The 14,631-nt window shown below is 42.9% G+C and overlaps 1 protein-coding gene across 4 annotated transcripts in view; it reads right to left on the bottom strand.

Annotated features, from left to right (window-relative positions):
* Positions 1-2,201: 2,201 nt before the first annotated feature.
* SLC38A4 (solute carrier family 38 member 4) overlaps positions 2,202-14,631 on the bottom strand; it is a 34,602-nt gene continuing 22,172 nt past the window's right edge. For all 4 annotated transcript variants that reach the window (XM_082238628.1, XM_082238629.1, XM_082238627.1 and 1 more), the window contains exons 6-16: positions 14,350-14,442; positions 12,475-12,556; positions 12,297-12,379; positions 12,116-12,174; positions 10,285-10,563; positions 9,319-9,398; positions 8,719-8,819; positions 8,149-8,273; positions 5,220-5,364; positions 4,153-4,250; positions 2,202-4,054 (exon numbers count right to left, since the gene is read on the bottom strand). In XM_082238628.1, coding sequence (XP_082094754.1) covers positions 3,953-4,054; positions 4,153-4,250; positions 5,220-5,364; positions 8,149-8,273; positions 8,719-8,819; positions 9,319-9,398; positions 10,285-10,563; positions 12,116-12,174; positions 12,297-12,379; positions 12,475-12,556; positions 14,350-14,442 — 1,247 coding nt within the window. In that variant the 3' untranslated portion in view covers positions 2,202-3,952. The remainder of the gene's footprint in view (positions 4,055-4,152; positions 4,251-5,219; positions 5,365-8,148; positions 8,274-8,718; positions 8,820-9,318; positions 9,399-10,284; positions 10,564-12,115; positions 12,175-12,296; positions 12,380-12,474; positions 12,557-14,349; positions 14,443-14,631) is intronic.

Consider the following 14,631-nt stretch of genomic DNA (forward strand, 5'->3'; position numbering starts at 1 on the left):
CACCCTGGGTAAATTTGTCTGTGTGTGCGTGCTGCTGCCTAATTTCTGTTGTGTTTTCTTGCCTATTTTATCAGTTTGTGGAGAGGCCATTGTCCATATGGTTAATTTAACGAAGGTTTCGTTTATTAACGGCACACATCCACACCATGTTTTTAAATTGCTCTTGTACCACCTTAACCCACACTTGGTCCTAAAATCAATCCCATCCACACATTGTCCCCCACAAAAGTATTTCTAGGTGTTCAAATTCAGGGTTAAATATGTCTCTGGGGTGAGGGGAATAGTGTGCCTGCCAGAATAAAACTCCTTTCTGTCTGCCTTCCCCCCTCAGTGCTTGTCTGATGTGATCAGCCAAGAGAATGAGTGGACAGGATGGTTTTAAAAGGCCAATATCTGCGTACATTTCAAAACTTATTTCTACAGTGTGTTTCACAAGTTTCCACAATATTTCATCACCATGTAGTTATTGACTAACTGAACTGGTTTGTAGCAAGCTGTGTAGGACCCTGGTGTGTATATTGTTTGTGTAGGCACATATTGGACTAGAATCCATTTCTGTGAATTGCCAATCGAGAATTATTCCATGGCTCACAGTAAGAAGTTGCAAGATGGTGAGGCTGATGTCTGACTGCAAGTAATGAACTACGGTTGTGAAAAAGGAGTGTAAATCTATGGGAACGAAGGAACAGGGCATGGAAAAGGCTGCACACTTCGATTCAAAAGCTAGTCATATGATCCAGTGGAAACTGTACTGTGAACAGTCCCCGTGACTCTCAGGGCTTTTCCGGCCGGGGCCCCGATCTGGTGGAACGCTCTGTCACAAAAGTCTAGGGCCCTGTGGGACTTGACATCTTTCCACAGGGCCTGCAAGATGGAGCTGTTCCACCAGGCCTTTGACAGTCTGACCCCCTCTCTCCTTCTGTAATCCTCATAGAACTCTAGCCCAATGGTTGCCATTAATTTGATTCTGAATTGATTTTAGAATGTCTTTTAATTGTGTGATTTTATGTACACTATGCTATTTTTACTTGCTGTCTGAGCCCGGCTTTGGCTGGGGAGGGCAGGATACAAATAAAAATGTATTATTATTATTATTAAGAACAATTTGAAGTGGACTCTCAGCTCCCATCAGCCACAGGCACCATAGCCAATGGAGAAGGTTGATGGCAGTTGTAGCCCCAACACCTGTCTTTAACTTAGGAAAACTAAAAAGTAGAGCCCATAATGTAGAAAGCCAGCAAGCAGAGTGACGGCACTCCTCCCCACTTGTGATTCGCAGATTTGCTTTCCGCAGTATTTTAGGGCACTTATTGTGTGTCTCTACCTCCATTGAATGGTGTAGGTTTTTGGGGTGTGTTTTTTTCCACTTTTGGGGATGGGAAGGGGTTGGGAGAATGAGTGGCCTTTGGATCCTGCAGATCCAAGGAGTCTTTCATCTACCCCACTATGTCCCATTTCCAGCTCTACTACCCACAGAGCACCATTAATAGAAAAGCAATTCTGATAGAGCTTCCCACTGCTGCACTAGGAAGGTTTTGACCTGCCAACCTCCCATCCTGCTCATGGAGAGGAAAGTCCACAGCCATCTTTTGGTTTCTCAGCCATATCGATGACAGTATTCAACTAAGTTTTAGCCATTGAATGGAAACCCATTGAAATTAAATGAACCTAACTTCATTGATTCAGTGGATCTACTCTGAGTAAAACTTCATTGTCTACCACCCAAATACAGTCATACCTCGGGTTACAGACTTTAGCTTTAGGTTGCGTGTTTTCAGGTTGCGCACCGCGCCGAACCCAGAAGTACTGGAATGGGTTACTTCTGGGTTTCAGCACCTGCGCATGTGCAGAAACACTAAATTGCACTTTGCGCATGCGCAGAAGTGCCGAATCGCAACCCGCACATGCGCAGACGTGGTGCTGCGGGTTGCCAATGCTGCGGGTTGCGAACGTGCCTCCTGCACGGATCATGTTCACAACCAGAGCGTCCACTGTACACCTAATAATGTGCTTTTGCACTCGCAAAGCAGTTCAAGCTGGGGGTTTTATGTTTCTCTTTAGTGCAGTGTCACAATTTGCAACACTGTATACCTGGGAAACAAATCCCATTCCCAGCAAGTAGTGTTGAATCCTAAATTGCAAGCGTGGTCGGTCTGTTCTAAAAATAAAATGTTGAACAACAGATTGACAAAAGCAGGTCATAACCCTGAATTCTTGAAGTTTATTGTAATAATCCATTTTGGTAACATTTGACTGCCTTTTTCTACTTGGGTAATCTTTTGGACTTCCATAGATAAATTCCAAACACTGAGATGTAAAGTGAGCCCCTCCGGGGAAAAGCCTCCCTCCCCTGCTTTCAAAATGGTATAAAGGTTGTGACTGTGAAAACAACTACACAAATAAGATATATAAAAATCAAAACATTGTATCGTACAGCAACATTCAATAGCGAATAAGATTATATACATAAATATTTATATAGTACATATATAGCAATGATCACTGTTTCCTGCACTGACCATTTATCAAACAAAAATGCATTTAACAATACTGGTAAGTGTGCTTTTCACGTTCCTTGCGATCTCCTTACACTCATCTGAGTTATAGTGGAAGACTTAAGAACTTCAGCGGAGCTCTGGTAGATCAGACCAAAGACCCATCTAGTCTAGGATTCTGTTTATACAGAGGCCAACTAGATGCCTCCGGGAAGCCACAAACAGGACCTGAGTGTGGTAGTCCTCTCCTGTTCATGTCTCCCAGACAAAATGCAAACAGAGATCCAGCTTGTCTTAGAAGGTCTTCAAAACAGAATTATAATTGCAGGATCAGGTTTCCGGCTGGCATAGGCATAATATTTTGCTCACCACAGGGATCCTACCAGAACCAGCCTCCCTCTAACAAGTAAGTGTGCTACAGTGTCAAAGATAAGATGCACTTGCTATGAGATTGTTGTCATCTTATTAAGGGTTCCACTCACCCTCCAGTGGCCACCACGAATACCTGACAAGAGCATAGAGACTTCATATAATGCTCACAATGGCGGCATCACTGCCAATTGGAGAAGATTTGAAGGTCCCCTAGGGCAGGACACAATCTTATTGGTGTGGCTAGTTGTTGTTGATTGCAATTGACAGTAACTGCCACTTGCTGAGAGAGATGGGACAGTTACGCCCCACCCAAAGCAACGGCAGCCAGTTTTTGTAACAGGAAAAGGAGATTGCTGAAAGTTATGATGGCCAAGAACTGACCATGCTTGTGACCTTCAACACAGAACACTTCTGTGATCACCTGTCCATATAATTTATTGCTTGATAAGTAAAATACTTACAAAGGGTTGGTGCTCACAACTTGACCGTACTTGTTAACTTTATGAACAACCATTCAACACAATTGTTGCTTTTATTTTCTCTTCCCTTCTGTGTCTATGTACATGCATACACACTATACATACATATATACACACACTCAGTTTTGAGATGTTGATGGTCTTAGCTTTTGAACGACTCCCAAATATTCCAGCCTCTATCTTGAAATAGGGTGCAACATATTCCGTAATAAACCATACCCACAGACAATTTGACAAGGCACTAGGGTAACTTCTGAGCTACTACATTGTCTCCGTATTCTAGAAACTGTGGTTATCAAAACAACAATAGCAGTAACAGTCTGTTTCAAGGACTATATACACATTTTTTATTCTATCCTGGTCCAGAAGAGTTTGGCACAGGCTTTAATGCATAAATAACAATCCCTTATTAAAGGGCACTTGAATATTCCATAGGATCCTCCTAGTGGCATTACTAGTAAAAGTCTTTGGAATTTTGCAGTTATTGACTAGAAGCAATGTCCCCTTCTATGTGTCAAAAGTCTTTTTCCCTCTTGTTTTGGATGATAGCATTCAACCATTTCCAACACGAAAGAAAAAACAAATATTTTCTATTTTTCTTCCAGATTAATGCTGATTGGAACCTGGAGAGTTGTAAATCCAGTCCAGGACAATGAGTGTCATGCTTCCAATCATAAAGATGACGCCAACAATCAGGAAAACCAGAGCCTGTAATTGAGAAGGAAAAAGAAAAGAAAATCCCATATTAGTGGGGGAAAGGGTTTATGATTTGGCAATGCTGAACTGATTGCTTCCAGTCTACTTACCCCGATCTTCTGAGGGGACCTGAAAGGTTCCTTCTTGACAATCCGGAGATAAAAAGCAGCAGGAAGAATAAAGATCAGCATTGTGGCAGCAGAGGCACCTGAAGCAGAAGACACAAAGGGTTAATGTTTAGACAGCAGCCTTAGAGGACCACCTCTCTCCATATGAACTGACCCAGACCTTGTGATCATCAACTGAGGTCCTTCTTCATGGGCCACCTCTATGAGAGGCCCAGTGGATGGCAGTACAAGAACGAGTCTTTTCTGTGGTAGCTCCCTGGAATGCTCTCTTCAGGGAAGCTCACCTGGCACCTTCATTGCATATCTTTAGATGCTGGCCAGAAAGGCAGAGGCCAACAACAACTGCTTTAAATATATAGTGCAGATGGGGCCTGAGTTTACTGGGACCTACTGACAGGTAAGTGTGTACAAAACTGCAGCGTTAAACTATATATAATAGTTCGATCCTAGGCCTGTCTATTAAGACGTAGGCATAAGTTCAATATGGTAGGTAAGGTAAATGACCCCTGGATGGTTAGTCCAGTCAAAGGCAATTATGACGTTGCAGCGCTCATCTCACCTTTACCTTTAAGTTCAATATGACTCACCTCCAGGTACGCTCGGAAGGCAAGCTTTAGTTCTAAAAGACATGCCTGAAGTGAAAGGTCTTGTTTAAAAGGTCTGGTTTCCTGAAATCTGTCATATCAGACCTTGTAACTGATTTCAGAGCGTGGTGTTCACCCTCCAAAAAGGAGCGTTTTATTGGTTGCCAACAGCCTGATTTTGGTGTGTGTGTTAGTTATGGGATTGTAAAGAAGGCACACACAGCGCTTTCAACTGAGGGGAATGGCCTAAGCACTGAGAAGGAACAGCCTGGAGGTTGTCAGCATTGACCCCACCCCCCAAACCCAGGGTCTGCGTGGCCTGAGGCAGCTGCCCCACTCTGCCCAATGGTATGGCCATCTTTGCTCCTACTGCACTGAATTCTACAGTACAGGTGTTTCGACAAATATGATTTGCTTCCCCTGGAGGCATAGTAAGATAAGTAAGGATTTTGTTCCAAAGCATACCTATGAATCCAAAGATGTCTCTAATGCTAGGGACAAAAATAACTAAGACGTTGTTGAAGGCGAGGATTGCTGCAGCAATCAAAAAGTGTCTTATCCAACTGAAAGGCCTTCCGGGAAACAAGAGTGCAGTAACCGAAGTACGAATCTGTTAAAGAAAAAAGAAAAGGAAATGTTAACCAGCATATTTTATCATCTTAAATTTAGAACTGATGCTGGGTAATTTTGCAGCAAAAAAGAAAAAGAAAAAGACACCCTGTATTTCTCTTCATCTTTATAAGCATTCCCTTTTAGTGCTGAAAATGTTTCTATTCCACCAGGCTTACACAGGCAGTTAAGAGTACATCTCCCACAATGGTCTATCGATGTTTATTTTTAAGTTCTTTTTGCTTTTAACTGGTTTTTAACTTTTCACAATTGTATTGTTTGGTTTTGTCTTTTTATATTGTGGTAAACCACTGTGATATTTATGATGCTACAGCAGTATATAAATCTTTTTCATAAATAAAACAAACAAACAATGCTAATAGTTTTATGACTAATGTGTGTACTTTGCAGCAGAATTCAAAATACTGATAAAAAGTATGTAAATGGGAGATAAATACTTTGAGGAAAAGATGTTTCTGCTACTAGAAGAAAATAGCACACGCTGACTTTCTTATTTTTTTTTTAGTAAAAAAGAAATTCAACGTGCAAAAGTCCTTTGAACCTCTCAGCTCAGTAATGGTTAAGTACATGGGGGATTTTTTCCTCATTCTCAAAATTATTGTAGGTTATAAAAAAAAGCAGATGCCTTTGCTTTCAGCGCAATGTAAGTACTTGTACACTTGATCATTCAATCTATAAATGACAGAGATATGTCAGTTTTGTTTGGCCCTGACCTTGCAAACTTCCCAAACCTGAACAGCTTTCCTACAGCTTTTGTACTTGCAGAGATAATAACTAGGTAAAAGGTCAAGGCAGCTCTACTTGGCAACTGCGGATAGGGTTACACTCCAAGTCCTTCGCATAGCTGAAGAAGCAAAAATCTCTAAGTGCAACAGGACAGCACAAACGGCTAGCAGATCAGGGTCAATTCAGAGCCATGCTGGATTACCCAATTACCAGGAAAGCATCCAAAAATGTTTTTGTTTTTTAAAAAAAGAATTTGACACTTGATATTTCAAAAGTAGCCATCATCGGAAAAATCAGAAGTTTGTTAGACTTCCTTGTCCTCTGCTACACATACTTCCCCCATTTTTCTGTCTCTTTATATTATTTATGCCACCTAAAAAAGGCCCTCAGAGAACAACAATGTGTCAGGACAAACTCGATTCACTTTCCCTGTTGTGTAGGGAAGCAGACATGCTTCGCTGAGGAACTTCTCCAGAATTTTGCAACCAGAAAACATAGCGATAAGCTGCTATTTCAGCATACCTGTAAGTTTTGTGACATTTTGGAAGAACAAAACCATGTTTTATGGTTTAGGCTTGTTTTTTATTTTGAATGACATGGGGGAAGGCACCGTAATCTTTTCAGTGTCTGGGGCCTCTAGAGGTCTTAATCTGACCCTGTCCATAAACATTCTCTCTAGTACCAATATTTGGGAGTAAGCAAACTCTTAAATAGCCAAAAATGCACCACCCAAGTACAGGAGGAAGGTAGTATTCTGCTCAGGGGAACTTCAAGGTTTGAAGGAGTTAAGAAACTTTTAGGGGGGATTCTAAAAAAAAAGGGGGGAGGGTAAATCCCACATACACCCAAAGCAGAATAGCCCAGTGAGAATCAAAGTGCTCTGGAGTTACAGAAAATCTGAATATATCTAGTGGAGAAGGGAAAACCAAAGAAGAGAATGGGATGGTGTTCTGGAAGAGGGATGAATGGGTGTCTGGAAGACTAAATCCCCCACCACATCTTGTTACACCTCCCACTTCTCCACACTAACTGGACCTTTTTTTGGAGTGATTCTGGCACTTCAGAATGACCTTCACAATGTAAGGCTTACAGAGGCATTATGCCATTTGGATCCATGGGGAAATATATTATTACTCTCTGAATTTGGGGCGGAGGGTAGAGGGAGATTACATAGCTTATCTGGACCCTATGAGCATGAGACAAAACGAAGCCTTCAATCTTGCAGTGCGATATTCCTTTAAGGACATTGTGTAACTGTAACTTGAGAAACTCAGGGGAGCTGATAGCTGTTGTAGTGTGCAAGCTGAGAGGCTCTAACACACGTTGTTGGGGATCTGTCAACAATTCAAGCTGACTTGAATGTGCCTCTGCTTTCATACTTAGTCACCTCCCTGGAGAAAGCACATGTGCGCTTATTACTTTGGGAACAGGAACAGCAACAAATACATGGCCCAAAGTCACCAACAGCTACAGCAAAAGGGGCACTGAGGCTTTTCCTTGCACCTCTGCCATTTCCCCTTAAATGCTTAAAAAGAGATAGGAACTGCTACTACCAGGCAGTTGAGGACGCCTCAAATTCTCTTATAAGCTCTTTCAAAAATAGGTTCATGTGGATAAGTGTAAAGTGGTTAAATCCGCGTAAAAAGGAAAAACAAACACCGGGTGTATTTCTTCTTGATGTAATTGGGGTGGTTTTTTGTGTATCTCTCCCAGTTTGTGAATAATTATTAACACTTGATTTTAGTGGCTTTGACAGATGGGTATTACTTTCATAACATGTTATGTTTATGGGGCAACAGGGTTAAATCACAAGTCTAGACTAGAAATAGGGTTGCCATACGTCTGGAATTTCCCAGAAAATAGTGTCAACAACTTTGAGTTTCATTTCCCCCCCGAAAAACTCAACCAGGGTCGTGACTGGTCTGATCAAAAGATCCCCCATAACATGGAAAAGCAGCTACATGGCAACAGTTCAATATCCAGTCTGTAAAAGGTATGGGCTGCTCAAAGATCATTTAATAACAGTCTCTTGACTTACAGGGAAGAGGACTATGGGCACAGTCAGGGTCACAGCCACAAGTACAGCGAGGCGAACCATCAAAAGCAGGGTGTCAAAAGTGTACACTTTGGTGTAGGTATGAAGAAGCTCATCTTCCACTTCGCCTGCAAAAAGGAAATGAAGAAAGTCAGCTTTCTCAGGCAATCTCATGTCCCCTCAGGGCCAGACACATATATGGACACACGTGATTGCAATTTGAGAAGTAATAATTAACAGACCAGACAATTATTTAGCTTTGGGAAGCCCAGAACAGAAATAACACTTAACCGTGTTAATCACTAGCAGTTGTTTTTGTTGCCTAACTTGCTCTAAAGCTGCAGGAGAAGCCACGGGCCTATGTGTCATACTGGAGGGGCGGGCTGACCCTGCTCCCTAGTGGCCCATGCCCACTCGTGATTCGCTGATTAGGCAAAAGTGGGTGGAGTCAGAGGCTTCCTTTGCTGCCTGGGAAACAGTCCCTGGGATTTCCAGTGTCGGATCTCAGCTCATGTGCAGGAACTCTGGCCCGCAATGATGCCCATCTCAATTACTGAGAGAGTTTTGACTCACCATAGAAAGTCAGGTAGCCAAACAGAGCAGCAAGGAGGTACATGGCGAGCATCCCAGTGATGGAGACATTGGCAACGCTTTGCATACGTTTTCGTGATCGGCTGAATGGGAAAATGAAAAAAAATTAATTAAATTAAAAATACATGTAATGAATGAAGAAGCCATTACTTTCTTGAAAAGACTAACCAGCTCAAGTATTCCCTTTATAGCAATTCCTCTTATTGAAGGAGTGGGGAACTGTGGGACTCCATCTCCCATCAGCTCCAGCCAGCGTGGCCAAAGGTCAGGATGATGGGAGTTGTAGTCCACACACCAACCACCACCACCAAATGTCTTAGTGACATGATGGGGGGGGGGACAAGCCCCTGGCAGAATTTATTTGGCCCTTGGGCCAGGGGTTCTCCATCCCTGAACTAAAAGCTATAAAAATATAAAGATAATAGCAAAAGCAATAAATATACGAGGAAAATTAATAGGGGAAAATAATTCATTAGTAGGAAATCAATTAATATATTTTTAACTAAAATTAGAAAAGGAGGGGGGAAGGTTTCAATAATGAGCCTATTTTAAGTAGAGTATATTGATGAGAAGCAATCTTACTTTTTCAGTTCACTGTAGATGGGTAGCACTTCAGGGTGGCACACAAACGCAAAGGCCAAGATCGGTATTGTATAGGCAGTCTAAAACAAAACACAAGGATCCCTGGTTAGTTTTTTCCACATCTCACTGGGCCAGTTTACTGAGCAAAGTATACTGCAGCTGTTCCAGGTAAAGGTCTAGACAAGATGGAAGCCCTGAGTAGGGGGACCGAATGAAGGAACGCTATACAATGGCTTATCAAAAGGATATCTTGTGTATAAATTTGGGGAATCATAAACGCAGCAAAGAGATGGCATAGCCACTGGCCACCGCCATCCCCTGTGTACTGCTGACTCGAGGGTAGCCAATGTTGCACCCTCTAGATGTTGCTGGACATCCCATCAGTCTTAACCAGCAGGTCCCAATCAGTATTTATTAAAAGGAGACAAATAATATCAATCTAGTGGGTCTTTGGTCTTCAAGAGGAGCCCAGTAAATGGTTCACACTGGCATAATGACTGGGGCAATCCGCAACTCCCAGAATGACTCTGTGCAATAAAATTCTGAGCTTCCTGTCAATCAAGGGACAATGGCAGGCAGGCAGTTCTATGGGAAGCAAAATCATAATAGAGCCTTAGGTAAAGGGACCCCTAACCGTTAGGTCCAGTCGTGGACGACTCTGGGGTTGCGGCGCTCATCTCGCTTTACCGGCCGAGGGAGCCGGCGTACAGCTTCCAGCGTACAGACTAAATCACTTCTGGTGAACCAGAGCAGTGCACGGAAATGCCGTTTACCTTCCTGCCAGAGCGGTACCTATTTATCTACTTGCACTTTGACGTGCTTTCGAACTGCTAGGTTGGCAGGAGCAGGGACCGAGCAATGGGAGCTCACCCTGTCGTGGGGATTCGAACCATCGACGTTCTGATCAGCAAGCCCAAGGCTCTGTGGTTTAGACCACAGCGCCACCTGTGTCCCATAGAGCCTTACCCGTGAGTTAAACACAAAATATTTGGGGGTACACTTCTCATCGTCCTCTCCATGGGCTTCATATTCTACTCCACTCTGGTGCATCTTATCTTTGGCTTCTTCAAAACTGGAATACTGCTTGTAGGTGCTGTCCAACATAAAGTTTACTTCGGAATTGGCAGAATCGTTGGGTAGCATCACAACATGCAATGGAGCTGTGGTGCTGTTGTAGGACCAATTTCCAGCACCACTGCCCAAGACTGGGAGAGGGCACGGTATTTGGGATTTCTTGTAGATGACCTAAAGTAAGATTACAAATATGCATATATATCAAGAGACTGAATATGGCAAATAATAAGTTGAAATGTTGAATGGCTTTGCAAGACATCGCTATTGTTCTCTAACAAAGTTATATCTAATTAGGTGATGTTTCTGTTTTCCTGCTTGTGCTGTCTGTGATTAATTCCCTGCAGTCACTAAAGTGGGGATCAATCCATGGCACAACAGAACTGTCAGGAGGGATTGGGAAAAGAAACCACAGAGCTCACATTCCAGAGAAGCATTCCAAAGTTCTGCTCTGCACACTAAAAAGCATAGAGAATTCTGAAGGACCACTCTAGTTCCCACACTCTGTGCCATGTGCACCAAAATCCCCAGGGGATATTTTTTTTGTTCTCCAGCAGCAGCAACAAAAAATTATGGGGAACTTTAAGGATTTCATTTGAAGGGGGGGGGGGCTTGCAGGTCGACAGCCTCCATTCTGTAGCAAAGCTTATTCATCTTGTTCATGGGCATTTTGCATATATTACAGTGCCCCAGTGTCCTTTTGATTAGCAGACGGCTACAATACTTATCCTGCTTACTCCACAGAAACTCAACTGAGATTGAGATGAAAACATTCTGAAGCATGCAGCTGTCAAATTTTCACAAGAAAGGGTTTTTTTGGTTGCTGTTTCCTAAAGGGCTGTGCATCATAAAGAAGTGTGTGTGTGTGATGATGATGAAAGCAGACAGGTAAATGGAAGAGGAAATTGATTTGAATTTGAATGGTTCCTATGCTTATTTGGTCTACTGCCTGGGATGTCTTAACAGGTCTGCTTTGCAGCTTGGAAGCATGGTTAATCCCAGGAGCTGCTTGCCCAGCGAGGCAGGGCTGCAGCGATAGCATTCCAGCATCATCATCACTGCCATTCACAAGGGGTGAGGTCATTGCAGTAAGGCACACTGGCTGCAATCCAGTGCTGACAGCAGTGTGCTATGCAGCGCTCAACTTGCTGTCACCTCGACCCTTACCCTCACCCCAAGTCAGCTACAACTAACTACACTGTTGAGGTGAGACTACTGTTGCAGCTCTGCCTCTCGTGGTTGAGTTACCCTGCTCTGCTTCTTCTCTAAACTCATTCACAACACAGCCAGGCCACGTCATGATCTTGTCTCATTTTTATCACTCTGGACTACTCAGCACACTTGCTAAACCACAGGCTCATACTTCGGTTGCAACAGTTATGGTGTAAACTTAGTCTTGTTTTTTTGTTCTGAGGTCCCACATCTCCTGCCTCTTCCCCTTCTTTTAAACTTTTTTCGTGTGTGAAAAAACTTTGTTTACAGGTGAGACCCCAGCTATCTTCAATTTGCTCAGAATCCTAAATTTGCATCTATACATTTCAATCAGCAAGTGTAACAAATTTGCACCAATTTGCCCTTGTGCCCTGAATGTGATATGTCTCTAATAGCACCCCTGGCAGGAGCCACAGTCCACACTATATAAGCACACTGTTACCACTTACACATATATTACACATACACACATTGTTCTGCAAATGTTGCTACACCATTTCCTATAATTACTTACCACACTTACGAAGAATACCATGCAGGTAAGTGAAAATCCACTTGTATAACCGAGATACCCTACAAAAACAACAAAGTGAATACGCAGTTAAACCACAGGAGAAATTGGACGGCCAACTCTAAGAGTTTGATAGAGGTAAGTCATTATAGATGCATTTTAATAAGGTAGTTGATTGGTTTACCTAAATTCTTCAGAAGTGAAAGTGGAAGAATCACACCAATGCTCACAAATATCACAAGGTAGTTCCCATTTAGATACCATTCCCTAGAATGAGAAGACAGAATACCCATGTATCAATCAAATCTGTTGAGGTTATAAGGAGACTTCACTGAATTAAAGAAATGTAACCAAGCCCATACCCAGAATTCTCTTCAAGCCCTAGAAATGCTCTGAGTACTTCTGGAAGTTCGTACTTAATAATGAAGAGGTAGCTTGACATTGCTGAAACGAGAAAGGATGAATAGAGTATGATGACAAGGTCTGAAAAATGGTATCCAAAACATTCAGATCATTAAATTTTCAGTTAAACAGAAATGCTGTTCATGTCAGCTTACATGGGGAAATCATTCATTCAGAAAATTATGAGTTTTAAACTCTGGAACATCCTCCCTTGCTTCTGAAGTCTCTCATCATCATTGTAATAGTGGTGCTGGGATTACCCGCCTGTTTCAATGGCCCTTACATTCCTGTATGCGACAACCAGAAGACCAAATGCTTTCTTACCCTTTGATCAGAACAGTTACAGCTCATTTTGACGTTGTTCTTCTCTGTCATTAAGGATGCTTTCGTATGGCTTGGTTCAGACCTAACAATCAGTCACAGCCTGCATGGGCTGTCACATTCCTCTCTTCCATGCTTGGGCAAAAGGAGGAGTCGGAAAACTTCTTCATTTGCTTTTGAATAAACCAAACCTTCCCATTGCACTCAAAAACAGGGCACTGTATTTCATTCTAATTGTGGCTTTGTTAGGATAAAACCGCAGTGCCTTGTTTCTTAACACTGAAGCATCCACAACTACTCTGAACTTGGCTCTTCCAAAGGATATTGTTGGTTGGCTCTGACAGCGGCAGAGTGGCGGCTAGCTCCACCCAGGCATATGGGCAGGCATATGGGGCACCCCCACAAGGGGACAGGGCACAAAAGGAGCCCGCTGCACCCCCGGGTCAAGCCTTACTTGGGAGTAGAGCTGCCGGTGGCAGCGTGCCGCAGTGCAGATGAGGAGAATGAGCAGCAGTGTTGTGGCAACTCTCCTTTCTCTGCTGTGGCTGGTGGTATTGGACCAATTCAGGCTCCGGTGAGGGATCCTGTTGTGGGGGTGCCTGGTGCCCCCTCAAAAAATATGTGCCTGCCTCCCCAGTCCTGATTCCCTGAGAAAACTGAAGCACATTTTGTGCTGTTAGAGTGATACCTTGGGTTATGAACTTAACTCGTTCTGGAGGTCCGAGTTCTTAACCTGAAACTGTTCTTAACCTGAGGTATCACTTCAGCTAATGGGGCCTCCCGCTGCTGCAGCACCGCCATTGTGCGATTTCTGTTCTCATCCTGAAGCAAAGTTCTTAACCTGAGGTAATATTTCTGGGTTAGCGGAGTCTGTAGCCTGAGGTGTCTGTAACCTGAAGCGTCTGTAACCTGAGGTACCACTGTACAATGATAAGCTAGCAACACACAGCACATAAAGTACTTCCCATTAGATTTTGGGTTCCTGTAATTTCATTTCACTGCTCTGCTTGTGCTTTAAGTATTATACAGGATTAATGAGGTTAGAACCAGGCCAAAGGGAAGAGTCACACCCACTTTGGCCTTGGGCTCCATCGCCACTGGCATTTGGAAAGTTCACTGCGAAGAAATGCGGCCCTTTGGAGAAAAAAGGTTCCCCAGCCCAATGATAGCTATAAAGGATCAAAATTAGGAATCATGCAACCTTGACTGCCAAATATAACAGAGGAAAGGGTCCTACATTGTATATTGTATTTAGGTTTTTAAGTCGATCATGAATGCCATGCATTGGGCTCTCTCTATGGGACATTAACATGAGTATAAAAATAGCTTTCAGTATCAGAAATGTCATTGTATGGTAATTACTGTATTGGGGACCATAATTAAGAGTTTATTTCTATGGTGCAGCACTAAGGGCTGCTGTGGCACCAACAGCAGACATCCCCACCCCATTTCTTTATTATAAGAAAATTACTTTCATTATAAACCCTCTCATTAAAAAGACATTTCCCACTCACCTCCAATGTTCTGCATCGTAAGAGAAACAAAAGCACTCATTTTTCCAGGCCATCCAAATGCCTTTTCACCTAATTTTTCGTATATTAGTGAACCTAGGAGCAACAGGAAAGAAAATGTGTTACTTCAAATATCTTTTCACTGATTGGGTTTCGCACAACTCTCTGAAGGAAGCAAATTCAGAGGGTAACCATACATAATAGTGGGGCGAAGGGGCAGTCACTGGAAAGCTATTTCCATGTCCATTGTCTAAGTATGTGATTGTTTCTCTCGACCCCCCCCCC

The sequence above is a fragment of the Podarcis vaucheri genome (assembly GCF_965113315.1).
Source record: "Podarcis vaucheri genome assembly, chromosome: 10".
Taxonomy (NCBI): Eukaryota; Metazoa; Chordata; class Lepidosauria; order Squamata; family Lacertidae; genus Podarcis; species Podarcis vaucheri.